This window comes from Cervus canadensis, chromosome 1, assembly GCF_019320065.1.
Source record: "Cervus canadensis isolate Bull #8, Minnesota chromosome 1, ASM1932006v1, whole genome shotgun sequence".
NCBI classification, from domain to species: domain Eukaryota; kingdom Metazoa; phylum Chordata; class Mammalia; order Artiodactyla; family Cervidae; genus Cervus; species Cervus canadensis.
The window spans coordinates 45,765,635-45,779,743 of record NC_057386.1 but is presented as its reverse complement, the minus strand read 5'-3'; the positions used below and the strand labels follow the sequence as shown (position 1 = coordinate 45,779,743).

General features: G+C 50.6%; 2 protein-coding genes across 6 annotated transcripts; one reads left to right on the top strand and one right to left on the bottom strand.

Moving 5' to 3' along the window:
* Window positions 1-1,034: 1,034 nt before the first annotated feature.
* Window positions 1,035-1,365, bottom strand: LOC122449570 (60S ribosomal protein L37). The gene has a single exon (XM_043481313.1). The coding sequence runs from the start codon at window positions 1,327-1,329 to the stop codon at window positions 1,036-1,038; it is 294 nt and encodes a 97-aa protein (XP_043337248.1). The 5' UTR covers window positions 1,330-1,365; the 3' UTR covers window position 1,035.
* Window positions 1,366-1,602: 237 nt separating this feature from the next.
* Window positions 1,603-13,460, top strand: LOC122449552 (C-C motif chemokine 16-like). 5 transcript variants are annotated; one of them, XM_043481264.1, is made up of 4 exons: window positions 1,622-1,863; window positions 8,999-9,277; window positions 12,109-12,229; window positions 12,672-13,460. In XM_043481264.1, the coding sequence occupies exons 2-4, from the start codon at window positions 9,208-9,210 to the stop codon at window positions 12,781-12,783; spliced, it is 303 nt and encodes a 100-aa protein (XP_043337199.1). In that variant the 5' UTR covers window positions 1,622-1,863; window positions 8,999-9,207; the 3' UTR covers window positions 12,784-13,460. The 5 variants fall into 5 exon arrangements, with proteins under 5 accessions (XP_043337232.1, XP_043337221.1, XP_043337214.1 ...); XM_043481273.1 differs by lacking the exon at window positions 1,622-1,863 and adding an exon at window positions 8,346-8,386; XM_043481297.1 differs by lacking the exons at window positions 8,999-9,277; window positions 12,109-12,229 and adding an exon at window positions 5,137-5,251 and having other exon boundaries at window positions 1,603-1,863.
* The last annotated feature ends 649 nt before the right edge of the window (window positions 13,461-14,109 follow it).

Genomic DNA, 14,109 nt, shown 5'->3' with positions numbered 1-14,109 from the left:
ATGCCACAGCTAAATATCTCATGTGTCACTATGAAGACAGAAGATCCTGCATGCTGCAACTAAGACTCAGTACAGCCAAATGATTACATGAATATTTTTTTTAAAAAAGAACATAGACTTGGGAGCCAGACTACCCGATTAGAGTTTGAAGCCTGATTCCACTTATCAACTGTCAGAGCTTGGGCAAGTTATGGGTGCTTTTTGTGCTTCAGTTTCCTGCTAATATAAGGCTTAAAATGCCTAATATTCACGACACATTGGGGACGACAGCTAGTGGGTATTAAAGTGTGTGTGTGTGCACCCTAGGTTGCTTCAGTCATGTCCAACTCTTTGCAACTCTATGGACTGTATCATCTGTCCATGGGATTCTCCAGGCAAGAACACTGGAGCAGGTTGCCATACCTTCCTCCAGGGGATGTTCCTGATCCAGGGATCAAACCCACGACTCTTATGTCTCCTGTATTGGCAAGTGGGTTCTTTACCACCAGCACCACCTGGGAAGCCCCATATTAAAGTATAAAGCTTGTTAAATCAATTATCTACTGAGCCCTGTGGCACTTCTTCACCCCCAGGGGACAGTGAAGGAGTGAGGGTGAGGTTGGAAGCCAAAGATTCTGCTGAAGAGCTTAAGTGAGGATTTCCAAGACTGGAGACCTTATCCTGTTACCCCAAATCCCCTCTGACCTCTGGCCCCCATACACCCTTATTCTGGGGCCTGGAACCAGAACTAGTTACAGGACACATCCCAGTCTTGAGATCTTGAGCTAAGGCTGAGCCAGTCTCCCCTCCCCACTGGGCTCGTGGTCTTTCTATGACTAAGGAAAGGCTTATGTCAGAGGGTTAAACAGGGCTTCCCAAGTTGCTCAGTGGTAAAGAATCTGCCTGCCAATGCAGGAGATGCAGGAGACATGGGTTCAATCTCTGGGTCAGGAAGATCCCCTGGAGTAGGACATGGCAACCCACTCCAGTATTCTTTTTTTTTTTTTTTTTTTTTAAAAGCCAGAACATTTATTGCGCGACTAATTGTTGAAATCCTTAGGATGAACTGGATGCTGCAACAGCCGCTCGCTTGGGTTTAGGTGTTGTTCCTTCACGGAATCCATGCCTGAATCTGCGGTATACAATTTTTAGGTGCCTCATTCGACCAGTCCCGGTGGTATTTCGTCTTTTAGCTTTAGCACTCCAATTATACTTTCTCTTTCGCTTGGCAGGGTAGCCACACTTGCCACAGGTCGACTTCTGAAGGTGGTAGGCCTTAGAGCCACAGCGGCGGCACAGCGTGTGCGTCTTATTCCGACGCTTTCCAAACGATGACGTTCCCTTCGTCATCTTGCTTCTGCCGCCGAGACCAAAGAGCGCAACCCACTCCAGTATTCTTGCCTGGAGAATCCCATGGACAGAGGAGCCTGGTGGGCTACAATCCATGGGGTTGCAGAGTCAGATACGACTGTGCAACTGAGCACGGGATAAAAAATAAAAATCATATCTAAAATGTGGCAATAGAAAAGGGTTAAACATATTCCCACTGGGGTGGAGGTCAATTTCCTCTCTGAAATCTTGGCTCTCCAGGCTTCCTTCACTCCACCCTCAACACATGTGCAGGATGTGAAATCGCTGAAGGATCTACTGCTTCCTACTTCCATTTGAAATCCTAGTTCCCTTACTGGAAAAAAAAAAAATTGTCACGATTAACATTTCTCAAAACTTTTGAAGCCCAGAAGCCTCCGAAGCCCCTACCAGGCTACCTCTCCTCCTGCAGCTGCTCCCTCCACGAGAAGATGAAGGTCTCCACGGCAGCTGTCTCCTTCCTCCTCCTCCTCAGCACCACTGTGGCCCTTGGGTCCGAGAATGAATCCTCTTCAAGTGAGTGCAACACCTTCCAACCTGGGCCCTGTGGGATAGCAAGCAGGAGCCAGGTTGCCAGGATGCGAAGAGAAAGGGGCTCCAGGAGGAGGTCTAGTGTCTTGTTTTCTTTATTACTGAAGTATAGTTGCTGTGGGCTCCCCAGGTGCCTCAGTGGTAAAGAATCTGCCTGCCAAGCAGGAGATGCGGGTTTAATCCCTGGATTGGGGAGATCCCCTAGAGGAGGACATGGTAACCCACTCCAGTATTCTTGCCTGGAGAAACCCCTGGACAGAGGAACCTGGCCTGTTACAATCAAGGGGATGCAGAGTCAGATACTATTTAGCGACTGAACAACAACACGGTTGCTATACAAGGTTGTATAGACTTCCCAGGTGGGGCCAGTGGTAAAGAACCCCACTGCCAGTGCAGGAGATGCAAGAGACTTGGGTTGGATCCCTGGGTGGGGAAGATCCCCTGGAGGAGGACGTGGCAAACCACTCCAGTACTCTTGCCTGGGAAATCCCATGGACAGAGGAGTCTGGTGGGCTACAGTCCACGGGGCCACAAAGAGTCGGACAGGACTGAAGTTAACTTAGCATGCATGCATGCATACACAAGGTTATATTACTTAAGGGATTTAATATAGTGATTTATAATTTTTAAAGATCATATTCAGTTTACAGTTATAAAATATTGACTGTATTCCCTGTGTTGTATAATGTATCCTTATAGCTGATTTTATGCTTAATTGTTTGTACCTCCTAATCCCCTAGCCCAACTTTGCCCCTCCCCCTTCCTTCTCTCTACTGGTAAACACTATTGTTCTCTATATCTGTTAATCTATTTCTTTTTTGTTCTATTCATTTGTGTGTTGTGTTTTTTAGATTCTACATATAAGGATATGATATGATACTGTGTTTATTTTTCTCTGTCTGGTTTATTTCACTTAGCATGTTATGTTGCTGTGAAAGTCACTCAGTCGTGTCCTACTCTTTGCCACCCTGTGGATATAGTCCGTGGAATTCTCTAGGCCAGAATACTGAAATGGGTAGCCTTTCCCTTCTACAAGACATCTTCCCAATCCAGGGATCAAACCCGATTCTCCCGTATTACAGGCAGATTCTTTACCAGCTGAGCTATCAGGGAATCACTTAGCATAATGCCCTCCAAGGCCAACCAGGTGACTACAAATGGCAATGTTTCATTCTTTTTATGGCTGAGTGGTATTCCATTGTGTCTGGTGTCCTCTTAAACTGGTTTCATCCTCACATTGCCCAGGACCAGTCCCCACCCTGCCAACGCCATGCAGTGAGGCCAGGTTATCTCTTCACTCCCTCATTCCTCTCTCTTTGCCGTTAAACTAAAGACTGGCCCATCCCATTTGGCCTCATTATCGCCCAGGAGACTGGGGAGATGTGTTTGGGACCCTCAAGGCCACCTTGTCCCTTTACCCCCTGGGATTTGGGTCCAGGGTCTCCCTACCGCCTGAGTGCAGCATCCCTTAGGCATGTACTGGGGAGAGCAGCAGCTGGGGAGGGGTCTCCTAGGCCATCATCTTTCAGCTTGTTTCTTAGGAACCCAAGCTATACTTCACTCTGCAATTTACCTCGTTTCCTTTTTAGAATCTCAGGGGAAACAGAAGGCTGTTGAAATAAAGCTAGACTAAACGGGGTGGAAAGGGGACAGTTTGCTTTGCTTATCTGAGGAGTCACTGGGCAGCTCAGAGGAATGCAGTGACAGTGGTTCTCAGGGCCCAGGGGGTCCCTCATTCCACTCTTTAGGGGGTGGGAGTGCTGCTGGGGATGGCACTGAATAAGACGACCAGCCCTTCCCTTGCCACCCAAGCACCTTGGTGAGCCCGAGGCCATCGCTGTGCACACCCACATTTCTGTCCAGGTCGGTCACATAACATGACGGCCCCAATCACTGCACCCCCTAACTGCAAGGCCCTTGACCTGAACCCCCTCCCCTGCTGCCCTTGCAATTCAATCTTGGAGTGACTTTCTTGTCACCCCCTTGCACCTCCTACAAGAGCCATAAAATCTCAGAATCAAAAAATAACTGAAAAGTACAGCGATTTTTTTGTAAGTGTTTCAGATCAGGAAAACTTTTCTTCCAGCAAAATCTTACACAGGAGTCCCAAAATGTAAAATAGGGGGAAAAAGGCAGATGGGGTCTTATACCCATTCCTCAGCTCCCAACCAAGTGCCTCTGTACCTCCAGGAAGCTGTGTGTAAAATGCAGTCAACCACCAATGCAGTCAACCACCTTGTTCACAGACGAAGAGATGTGGGGGGTGATGGGCACAAAGCCAGCAGAGACTGGGTGGGGTTAGAGCTGGGAGTCCTAGCTCCCTGGCCATCGTCTGTGGGGCTTGGTGTGGGCATTCTGCCCTCTTGGCAGGGCGTGGATTCAGTGGGGATCAGGCAGGATGGGGGCACTGGGAGGGATATTGGGATTTTCCCCCTAATATCCCTTCTCCCCAGGGATGTCGTGTGCTCACTGAGATCTGGGCTTTGCTGCTCTTCCATCCAGAGTTCAAAGTCATCAGCCAGTCCTTTGAGGGGGGGTGGCGATTGTCGTGGTCTATGTGCAGGTTAGAAAGGAATTTCCAGACACGAGGCAGAATGAGAGCAGAATAAAGTGTATTAGAGTAGGAGACACTGTTAGACCAGAGAGCTGGCTCAAGACAGAGCCAGTGCCTTTCATGGGCTGGTAGGCAGTTTTTATAGCCTCAAGACAAAGAAACTTCCTGCTAGAAGGGTGGCATTAGGTGATTGGTTAGGATGCTGTAGGATGGGTATTTTTATCTAATGTGGGGTCTGGGAGCTGGCCGGTTTAAAGCAGGGGAGCTCATGACAACATAGCTTCCCTGGGGGCTCAGATGGTAAAGAATCTGTCTGTAATGCAGGAGACCTGGGTTTGATCCCCAGGTCAGGGAAGATCCCCTGGAGGAGGGAATGGGAAGCCCACTCCAGTATTCTTGCCTGGAGGATTCCATGGACAGAGGAGGCTGGCGGGCTACAGTCTGTGGGGTGACTTTGGTCAAGGACTCCACGGGGGTGAGAGAATGGGAAGAATGATCAGTGATGAAGGAGGAGAGAAAGAGGAGCCTGGGAATTAGCCTGAGAGGGAGGCCAGAGGACTAAGCTTTTTCTGCAGCCCTCTCTCTGAATTCTGGGGTGCTCTCCTTCCTTCCCTCCTGCACCCCCTAGGGTTCCAGAGGCAGCCAGTACCCCGCATCTTTAACAAGCACCCTGATCTCAGCTTCGCTCCCCTCTTTCTCCTCAGAAGGACTTTACCACTCCACCGAGTGCTGTTTCACTTATACACGCCGGGCAATCCCCCGGCAGCTCGTTTCAAGCTATTATGAGACCAGCAGCCTCTGCTCCAAGCCTGGAATCATGTAGGTGGCACCCACACACCACACTGGGGGAGGGGAGTCCGTAGGGCTGGAGCACCGTGGGGGAGGGGAGGAGGGAGAACGCAGGATGGGTGCTCCCCAGAGTGCGCTCAGGTGTGTCCACAGAGAGGAAGCAGCACGGGGTGGGGTGGGGGGAAGCAGACTTGGGGCTCCGGGGCCGTCTGGGGGGCCTGCTGGGCCCATGGATGAGGGTGGGGGGGAGGGGAAGGGGAGGCAAGGGACACCTCCTGGGTGGGGATGTGGAGACTAGACGGGCCCAAGGGGCCCTGAGGGGCTGAAGGGTACATCTCAGAACAGACGCTGGTCCTGGGCTCCCTCTAACTAAGGAAGGAGAACCAGTCCAGGCGGGATGAGGAATCTATGAAGAAGGAAGGACTGGGTCTTGCTTCCTGGCTGCCGGAGCCTCGGTTGGTCATCCTTCTCCCGTCTCATTTCACAGCTTCGTCACCAGGAAGGGCCTTTACGTCTGTGCCAACCCCCATGATGGCTGGGTCTGGGACTATATCAAGGAACTGGAGGAGTGATCCAGAAGTAATGGAGAAGGACACAGCTCAGGATTTACAGAGAGGGCACTGAACCCCACTCCCCTCCTCCCAACTCAGCCCCAGACACCTCCTGAGAGCTGCCCCAACTTGAATTAAAGAGCAGTCAGGCCCTTCCCTGCCCTCATTCATTTCTACTAAATTTCCCCGCTGGAACTGGACTTGAGGACACTGGTGAGCCCGCTCATGGTGGCACCCTCAGCCTCATGCTTAACTCTGCAGAAGTTTGGCCAGAGCCTGGTGCAAAAAAAAGGGTCAGGCCTGCCATGAGGTAGAGAGAAACTGAGCAGGAAGTGAGGAAGACACTCTGTCTAAAGGGTGCCTTGAGACAGTAATAACCACAGAAATAACAGATACCATTTTTGTAGCACCTCCATAGTCCAAGCACTCTACTAAGCAGTCTATGTGCATCCATTTATTTAAGCTTCACAAGGAAAGTTTGATTTTGCAGCTAATATCTTCATAAAGGCCTCTCTATAGCAGTCAAATTCCATAGTCTTTTTCTGTGCTGGTCCCAAGGCCTTTGTTCCCCTGCTGGCTAAGATAGGAATGATTCATGGACATATTTTATCCAATTCTTCCCCATCCACATACACACATCAGGTTGCACTATATTGTTTTATTCATTTTTGTGTACTACACAAGGCATAGCAAAAAGTCTGGCCCACATCAGGTGCTCAGGAAATGGATAGATGAGTGGTAGATGGATGGATGGGTGGTGGATAAATGGGTGGATGGATGAGTGGGTGAATAGATGGATGGATGGATAGATGGACCCATGCATGCATAGATGGATGGATAGTGGATGGTGGATGAAGGGGTGGATGGATGAATGCATAGATGAATGAATGGATGAATGGATTGTGGATGGATGGATGGTGCGTAAATGGGTGGGTGAATAAATGGATGGATAGATTGGTGGATGGATGGATGGATGGATGGATGGATGGATAGTGGATGGTGGATGAATGGATGGATGGATGAATGCATAGATGGGTGGATGAATGGATGGTGGATGGGTGGATAGACGGAATGAGGAAGGAACCAAGAGGAAGCTTGTGTGCCAGCTGACCCCAAAGGCTCTCAGACCCATCTTTCAGGTTCAAGGAGCTCTGCATACACAGAGGAAGAGCATGCCCAGTGGTCATAGACACCATGACCACTCTCCCTGGCCTCCAGCCCTCCACAAAGACCAAGAGGGCGCCTGCACAGCAAAGGCACAGCAGGCTTCCTCATACCTCCTCTCCTCCATAAACAGAGGATAAGGGGGTATCTCATATACCTACTCCTTTACCTTCATAAAAAGCCACAGCTTTACCACCACTAACTGCCTTGAGCCCACCAGGACTAACTGCATTGCCCGTTTTTCCCTATTTTATAAGCATACTTGCCAAACAGCAAGACCCACAAGGATTTTCGACGACCTTGTTTCCACATGCCCGCCACCTCCCCCCCCACCCCGCCCCCCCACCCCGCAACAACTCCCATCTCCTGAAACACTCCCTCATGCCTCTAGAGGTGACAGTCCATCAAAGATCAAATCCCCTCTTTCATTTCTTCTCTGAAAGCTGCCTTCAGCCTGGAATAGGGCTCTGAGGCAGTCTGAAGAGAGGAGATATGGAGGGGCAGGTCTGTGGGCCGACGATAAGTCGCTTTGTAGCCCACCAAGTTCCTCTACTGGAGTGGGTTGCCATGCCCTCCTCCAGGGGATCTTCCCAACCCAGGGATCAAACCTGCGTCTCCTGCATTGCAGGTGGATTCTTTACCACCAGAGAAGCCCGAGGGAGCAGGTCCAGCTTTAGCCAAAGCCAAGGGCAGAAGCTGGAACTCTGGGAGCCAGAAGCAGGTTGTCAGGTTCACTGTGTTGTACAGCCCTCTGCTGGCCATGATTGGCCACGGTGGCAGACTGGATTAACCCACACTAAGGGCACCCATGGGCTTCCCTGGTAGCTCAGATGGTAAAGCGTCTGCCTACAATGTGGGAGACCCGGGTTCGATCCTGGGTTGGGAAGATCCACTGGAGAAGGAAACAGCAACCCACTCCAGTATTCTTGCCTGGAAAATCTCATGGACTGAGGATCCTGGTAGGCTACAGTCCATGGGATCGCAAAGAGTTGGACATAACTGAGCGACTTCACAAAAATAAAGGTTGGCGGGGGGGGCACCCAGGCTTCCCAGGTGGCGCTAGGGGTAAAGAACCCGCCTGCCAATGCCGGAGACCTAATAGAAGCTGGTTGGATCCCTGGGTTAGGAAGATCCCCTGGAAGAGGACATGGCAACCCACTCCAGTATTCTTGCCTGGAGAATCCCAAGGACAGAGGAGCCTAGCGGGCTACAGTTCATGGGGTCACAAATGTTAGACATGACTGAAGAGACTTCACCCACACGCACAAGGGCACCCAGGAGGGATCAGCCAATTAGACCTGAAACCGGTTCCCAGTCCAAGGTCCAAAGAGGTAAATAAGAGCATCGACCAATGAGACAAACATTTCAGCAAACAGGGACATAAAGAGCCAGAACTGGAGGAATTGGAGGAATTGGAGATTATTAGTAGCATAATCTGCGACAAGAAAGTGTGAGTTCCATCGTGTGTCCTTGGACAGGGGACGAGGGAGACATTCTTTTCCGAGATCACTAAACCCTACACAGACTGTGCTGCCTCAGTCTGTGCTCTCTCTAACCCTGCTTTCTGTTGGCCTCCCGAAGATGGATCACCTGGGGAAAAGGTCGCTTCAACCTTCCCTCTTCTTTCCCACAGTAGAGATGGGGGCAGGGAACACGATGAAGCCACACAGATTCTGTTTTGAGGACTGCCTATCTGGCTCTATGGTAAAGAATCTGCCTGTCAATGTAGGAGACGTAGGCTCAATCCCTGGGTCAAGAAGATCCCCTGGAGGAAGGCATGGCAACCCACTCCAGTATTCTGGTCTGGAGAATCCCACAGAGGAGCCTGGTGGGTTACAATCCCTGGGGCCACAAAAAGTCAAGTCGACTTAGCGACTAAACAGCATCTACCTCCTACCCATGTGAGATTTATTTAGCCTCTCTAAGCCTCAGGGGCCTCATCTGCAAAATGGGAATAAAGTCTCTACTCCCCGCTGTGAAGTTTAAGTAAAATAGGGCCTGAAGGGAGCTGACACCCAGCACGTGTTCTCCACACCTTCCCTTTCTCTTTTCCTTCTCGCAGATGCAAATATTAGCAAACTCAACTGGGCACCAGACCCCGCCCTCCACTGCCCTCCCTTTCAGCAAACACCAGGGGAGGACCGTTGTCTCTCCTCCACCCACTCTGGAGTGGTCAGAGTCCAGGGAGCTGAGGGCCCCGTGTGGATGATCAGCAAAGAAGGAGACTGTGTCCGCCCAGCCTCCCCTGGAGCCTGACTGCCCACTGAGAGGATGAAGGTCTCCGTGGCTGCCCTCTCTCTCCTCATCCTCGCCATCACTTCTGCTGTTCACAGCCAGCCAAGTGAGTCCACCTGTCCCTGGCGGGCGGCAGTGAGGAAGGTGAACAGGGAGCGGGCAGCGAGGTGATGCCAAGAGTGCTCTCAGGACTCCGCCATCAGCCCCAGGCCCCCTCCCCGCCTGCACCCACAGCTGCTGCGCACCAGCCCCTTGTAAGCAGAGCTGAGCTGTGGTCCAGAGCTGCTGGGGTTGGGCAGCTTCAGGAAGCTGGGTCGAGGTCACACCAGGAGTCCTGAGGACACAGCAGGAATGATCGTTTAGGAGGAAGAGCCAAGGAAGGAGCAGAAGGGACGATCACAAACGTCTGTGATGAGGAGGAAGGCGAGGCAAGTGGGTGGGAGAAGCCATGGCAGGGCAGGGCACCACAGAGGGAGTCAGGGAGGCAGGTGGAGGGACATTTGGGGCTAAGCCCAGGACAGGGGGTCTGAAGCTAGACACCTCTTGTGGGCAGGGTCTGTTGTAGATTTCTGGGACTACCATGGCAACCCAGAGATGCCCCAATGGGATGCCCACATGTGCCGTTTGAGGATTTCTGGACCCCTATCTCCATCTCCCAGCCTAGGGCTAAAAAATGTTTGTAGAAAAGAGAAAAGGGGTTGAAGGAGATTGAAAGGTTTTGGAACCATGAGACGGACGCATGGGCTCTGCCTCTACCAGCGTTTATGAGGGCTGGTGACAGGCAAGGGACCAGAGACTCAGACCATCTCCCAGTACATACCTGCCTTCAATGGCCCCAGCCCTTGCTTTCTACCTAAGGCTGCCCTTGGCATGTAGTCTGGCTGGATTCCGCCTTTGTGATCACTCGGGGGAGTGAGGGTCACACACTGTGTAATCTGCCCACATACTCCTAGGATGGCCCTGGTCTTTGTAAACATCACCTTAGAGAACCAGGGTCACAGTGGGTAGAGGTGCCTCCTGGGAGTGGGAGGGGGCAATAGTGCCCTTTGGGAAGGTCAGGCAGGAAGAAAAATGGCCCAGCCAGTGCATGAATCAGCCAAATCGTGCCCTGGAGATGTCTCAAGCTTTGCCACCTACTGGACACAAGCGTCAGGGATTTGCACTCTGCAGGTCTGGGGGCTGGGGAAGGTGATATCCTTGAATGATGAGCAGTCAGGGCAGCTCAAGGGAGACACAGCACTACGAACCAACCAAGTCTGGCCTCCTGGGAGTGTCAGAGATAGGGAGAGAGAACACTTTCCAGGCCAGTAGAGTGGCCATTGCTACCATGAGCTCTTTGGGAAAAAAAAAAGAAAAAGTTTCTATTTTATATTGGAGTACAGCCATTAACAATGCTGTGATAGTTTTAGGTGGACAGTGAAGGAACTCAGCCATACGTTCACATGTATCCATTCTCCCTACCATCAGCTCTTAACCACAAGCACTGACACTCTCTACGCGAGACTCTAAGTTAAGGGTTTTACAAGCATTTTCTCAACTCATCCTCACCACGATCCTAGGACATAACTTTTTTTTCTTATTATTGGTTTATTTTTATTGAAGTATAGTTGATTTACAATGTTGTTAATTCCTGTTATACAGCAAAGTGATTTCGTTATACATATATATATGTGTATATGCACTCTTTTTAAATATTGTTTCATTATGGTATATCATAGGATATATTGTTAGTTGCAGAATAATTGTTTTACGATGTTGTGTTAGTTCCTGCTGTACAACAGTATGAATCAGCTATATGTATGCTTACATCCTCGCCCTCTGGGGCCTCCCTCCCACCCATCAACCCACCGCTTTAGGCCATCACAGAGCACCTAGCTGAGCGCCCTAGATTCTACAGCGGCTTCCCACTAGCTATCTGTTTTACACGTGATAGTGTGTGTATGTCAATGCTATTCTCTCAATTCATCCTGCCTTCTCCTTCCCCTACTGTGTAGGACGGAGCTTTTTTACCCTCATTTAATGGCTGAAGACATCCAGAGAGCTTAAGAAATTTGCCCGTGATTCAAGTCGTTTAGTCAAGACTCCAACCCATACTGTCTGGCCCCAAAACTTAAAAACAAGCTTTTTCCCCTTGATCTGACTTCTCCTGCTCAGCCCTCTATCTCAGCCTCCCCCCGACCGCAGCTTCTCTGGTGCCTCTAGGACAGAATCCAGGCTCCCCGACACAGTTCAGAAGGGGTAGGCCTCCTCTTCCTCTTGAATATCCTCTTGCTACTTCTTCCTTCCCACCTTGCTCTGCGGCTCCTGGAACTGCTCCATCCTCCCAGACACCCTGGGCTTCCCCCACCCCAGGCCTCCATATATTTCTTTCTTCCAGATCCCCTGACCCCTCTGTCTGCCTAAGTCCTGCTCATCCTTCAGGAATCAGCTCAGACACCACCTGCTGCGGGGCTTCTTCCTCAACCGCCCAGGCTGAGTGAGGTGCTCCTCGTTCTGTTCCCATAGACCCTTGCAGCAAATTCTACTCTATCCCAGACCACATTCTATTGTAGTGTTTATGTTTTTGCTTTCCTTTTTCACCCAGGCTGGTCTCTAAGGTACACAAGAGTCGTGACTGTAACTTCCACATGTCCTAACTTCCATAGAGCCTGGCTTGTGATACGAGCTCAATACATGTTTGCCCAGTCAAGTTCATCAGCAAATGTGAATCCCCCAGTCCTTTGTACTTGATGAAGCTCAGTCCAGAGGCAGAAAGATCTACAGAAGATTCATCTTTTTCACTTGTCTGTTACTCATTAAGCTACCATCAATCCCTATTGACAGTGGGCTTTGCCATCAGAAGAACGGACAAAATGCAAGAGATGGGAGATGGAGGTGGGCAGCCATGGGCTCTCTCTCTCTACCTTTTTAATTCAGCTTTCAATGTCATTCCCTCAGAAATTCCTGAGTCGGTGAACAACCCACCCACCTGCTGCCTGAAGTATCATGAGAAAGTATTGCCAAGAAAACTGGTGGTGGGATACAGACAGGCCCTCAACTGTTACCTGCCAGCAATTATGTAAGCACGGTCCTGCAGACATTTACAGGGAGAGGGAAGGGGAGCCCAAGGCTGGACTGGGGTACACAGAACCAAGTCTCCATGCTAGAACAGGGGCGCAGCAGTTAAGGGCCTGGGCTTTGACTCTCACGGGACAGGCCTGGGTTCTGTTCTAGGCTTTGCCACTTACAGAGGCACGTGGCTGGTTCATGTGGTCCAAGAAACGGTGGCCATAGAGGAACCCAAGTCTGAGGGTCTAGGCTAAATGGAGAAGGGCTGAAAGAAGAGATGATGAGGTCTAGACACCAGAGAGGGGGTGCTTTTTGAGGGGACCCAGACAGGGGGAGGCCTAGGGAGGTGGTACAGGACGTGAGGCAAGCCCCTGGTGAGCTAGAAGTGGGGGCGTGTGAACTGGACCCCTAACTGCTCCGGGGCCCCTGATGGTCTGACTTTGCCCCCACAGCTTCATCACCAAGCGGAAACGAGAGATCTGTACCAACCCCAACGACGACTGGGTCCAAGAGTACATCAAGGATCTCAGGCTTACTCTGCGGCCTTCCAGGAGGTTGGCCTAAGTTAACATCACTAGATGGGAGGAAGGTCAAGCCCAGATCCACAGCTCGTCGTGATGGTCAGGCCTCCAACGGAGCCCAAGTTCGACGGGGGGAAGGTGTAACCCTGTGAAAACACGGGCAACCTCGTGGTCTGAATGACAAGAGTCACCTTCAGAGAAACAGGCCAGAGATTCAAAAGAGTAAAGCATTTTGAATATATTCTCAGTCTCTGGAGGAAATGCCAAGGTTGAGAGAGGAGGGCAGGGATACATTCTTAACGCTCAGCACAGCACTCTCACATCCTCCTCCTTGTCCTGCTTTCAGACCCTCACCTCCCTCCAGTGCACCAGCCCATCCTGAATGATCACGTCCTGCTTCCCAACAGCCAAACCAGCTCTGCTCTCTCTGACTTCCCACTCATTAAGAGACTCACGGGACTCGACTTTTCCTGTCCACCTTATCCTTTTTCTAGATCTCTTTTTTCTTCTATTATGCTTTTCTTTTAAAACCTAACCTTTTGGGACTTCCCTGGTGGTCCAGTGGCTAGGATTCCGTGTTCCCAGTGCAGGGGGCCCAGGTTCAATCCCTGGTCCGGGGACTAGATTCCACACGTTGCAACTAAAAAAATCCCTCATGCCGCAACTGAGACCCAAGGCAGCCAAATAAATAAAAATTAAAAACAAAAACAAGAAAACCTAACCTTTTCTTATCGGAATAGTCAAATGCTAACGATTTTTCTTTTCCTGTTGCTGAGGCTTTGCTGAATTCCCCGATATTGGGTCTTCCCCAGGGTGATGTGGGTGCAGATGGTGCTGAAACAAAAGAGGAGGTGTCAATCCCTAGGTCCCTCCCACTGTAAGCTTTGTAGGTCGGGGAAGGGCATTTGGCTAGGCTGGGGGTAAAAATCCTGGTCCAAAATTCAACCACTCAACAAACACAATTACCTTTATTGCCACCTTTGTTTGTAACTCCCTGCCAGAAAGGATTTCTGCTGGGATGGCAGAAACTCAATCTCAGTTTTTTCAGGGTCTTCTCCACATTCCCCCAAGAAATTTCCCCATTTGGGGAACTGGAGCTTTTACATGGCACCAAGGCCAGAAGTGGGGGGGGCTTCCCTGGTGCCTCAGGTGGTAAAGAATCTGCCTGCAATGCGGGAGACCTGGGTTAGGGAAGATCCCCTGAAGAAGGTAATGGCACTCTACGCCAGTATTCTTGCCTGGAGAATTCCATAGACAGAGGAGCCTGGCAGGTAACAGTCCATGGATCGCTAAAAGTAGGACATGACTGAGTGACTAACACTTTCACTTTTTTTTTTTTCCAGACAGGGATTATTTTTCCCCCTCCTCC

Excerpts from the sequence above, each read along its gene's own strand:
- LOC122449570 (XM_043481313.1), bottom strand. The coding sequence starts at position 1,329 with ATGACGAAGGGAACGTCATCGTTTGGAAAGCGTCGGAATAAGACGCAC.
- LOC122449552 (XM_043481297.1), top strand. The coding sequence starts at position 1,779 with ATGAAGGTCTCCACGGCAGCTGTCTCCTTCCTCCTCCTCCTCAGCACC. Across the intron at positions 1,864-5,136 it reads CGAGAATGAATCCTCTTCAA|AAGGACTTTACCACTCCACC; the intron begins GTGAGTGCAACA and ends CTTTCTCCTCAG. Across the intron at positions 5,252-12,671 it reads TGCTCCAAGCCTGGAATCAT|CTTCATCACCAAGCGGAAAC; the intron begins GTAGGTGGCACC and ends TTGCCCCCACAG.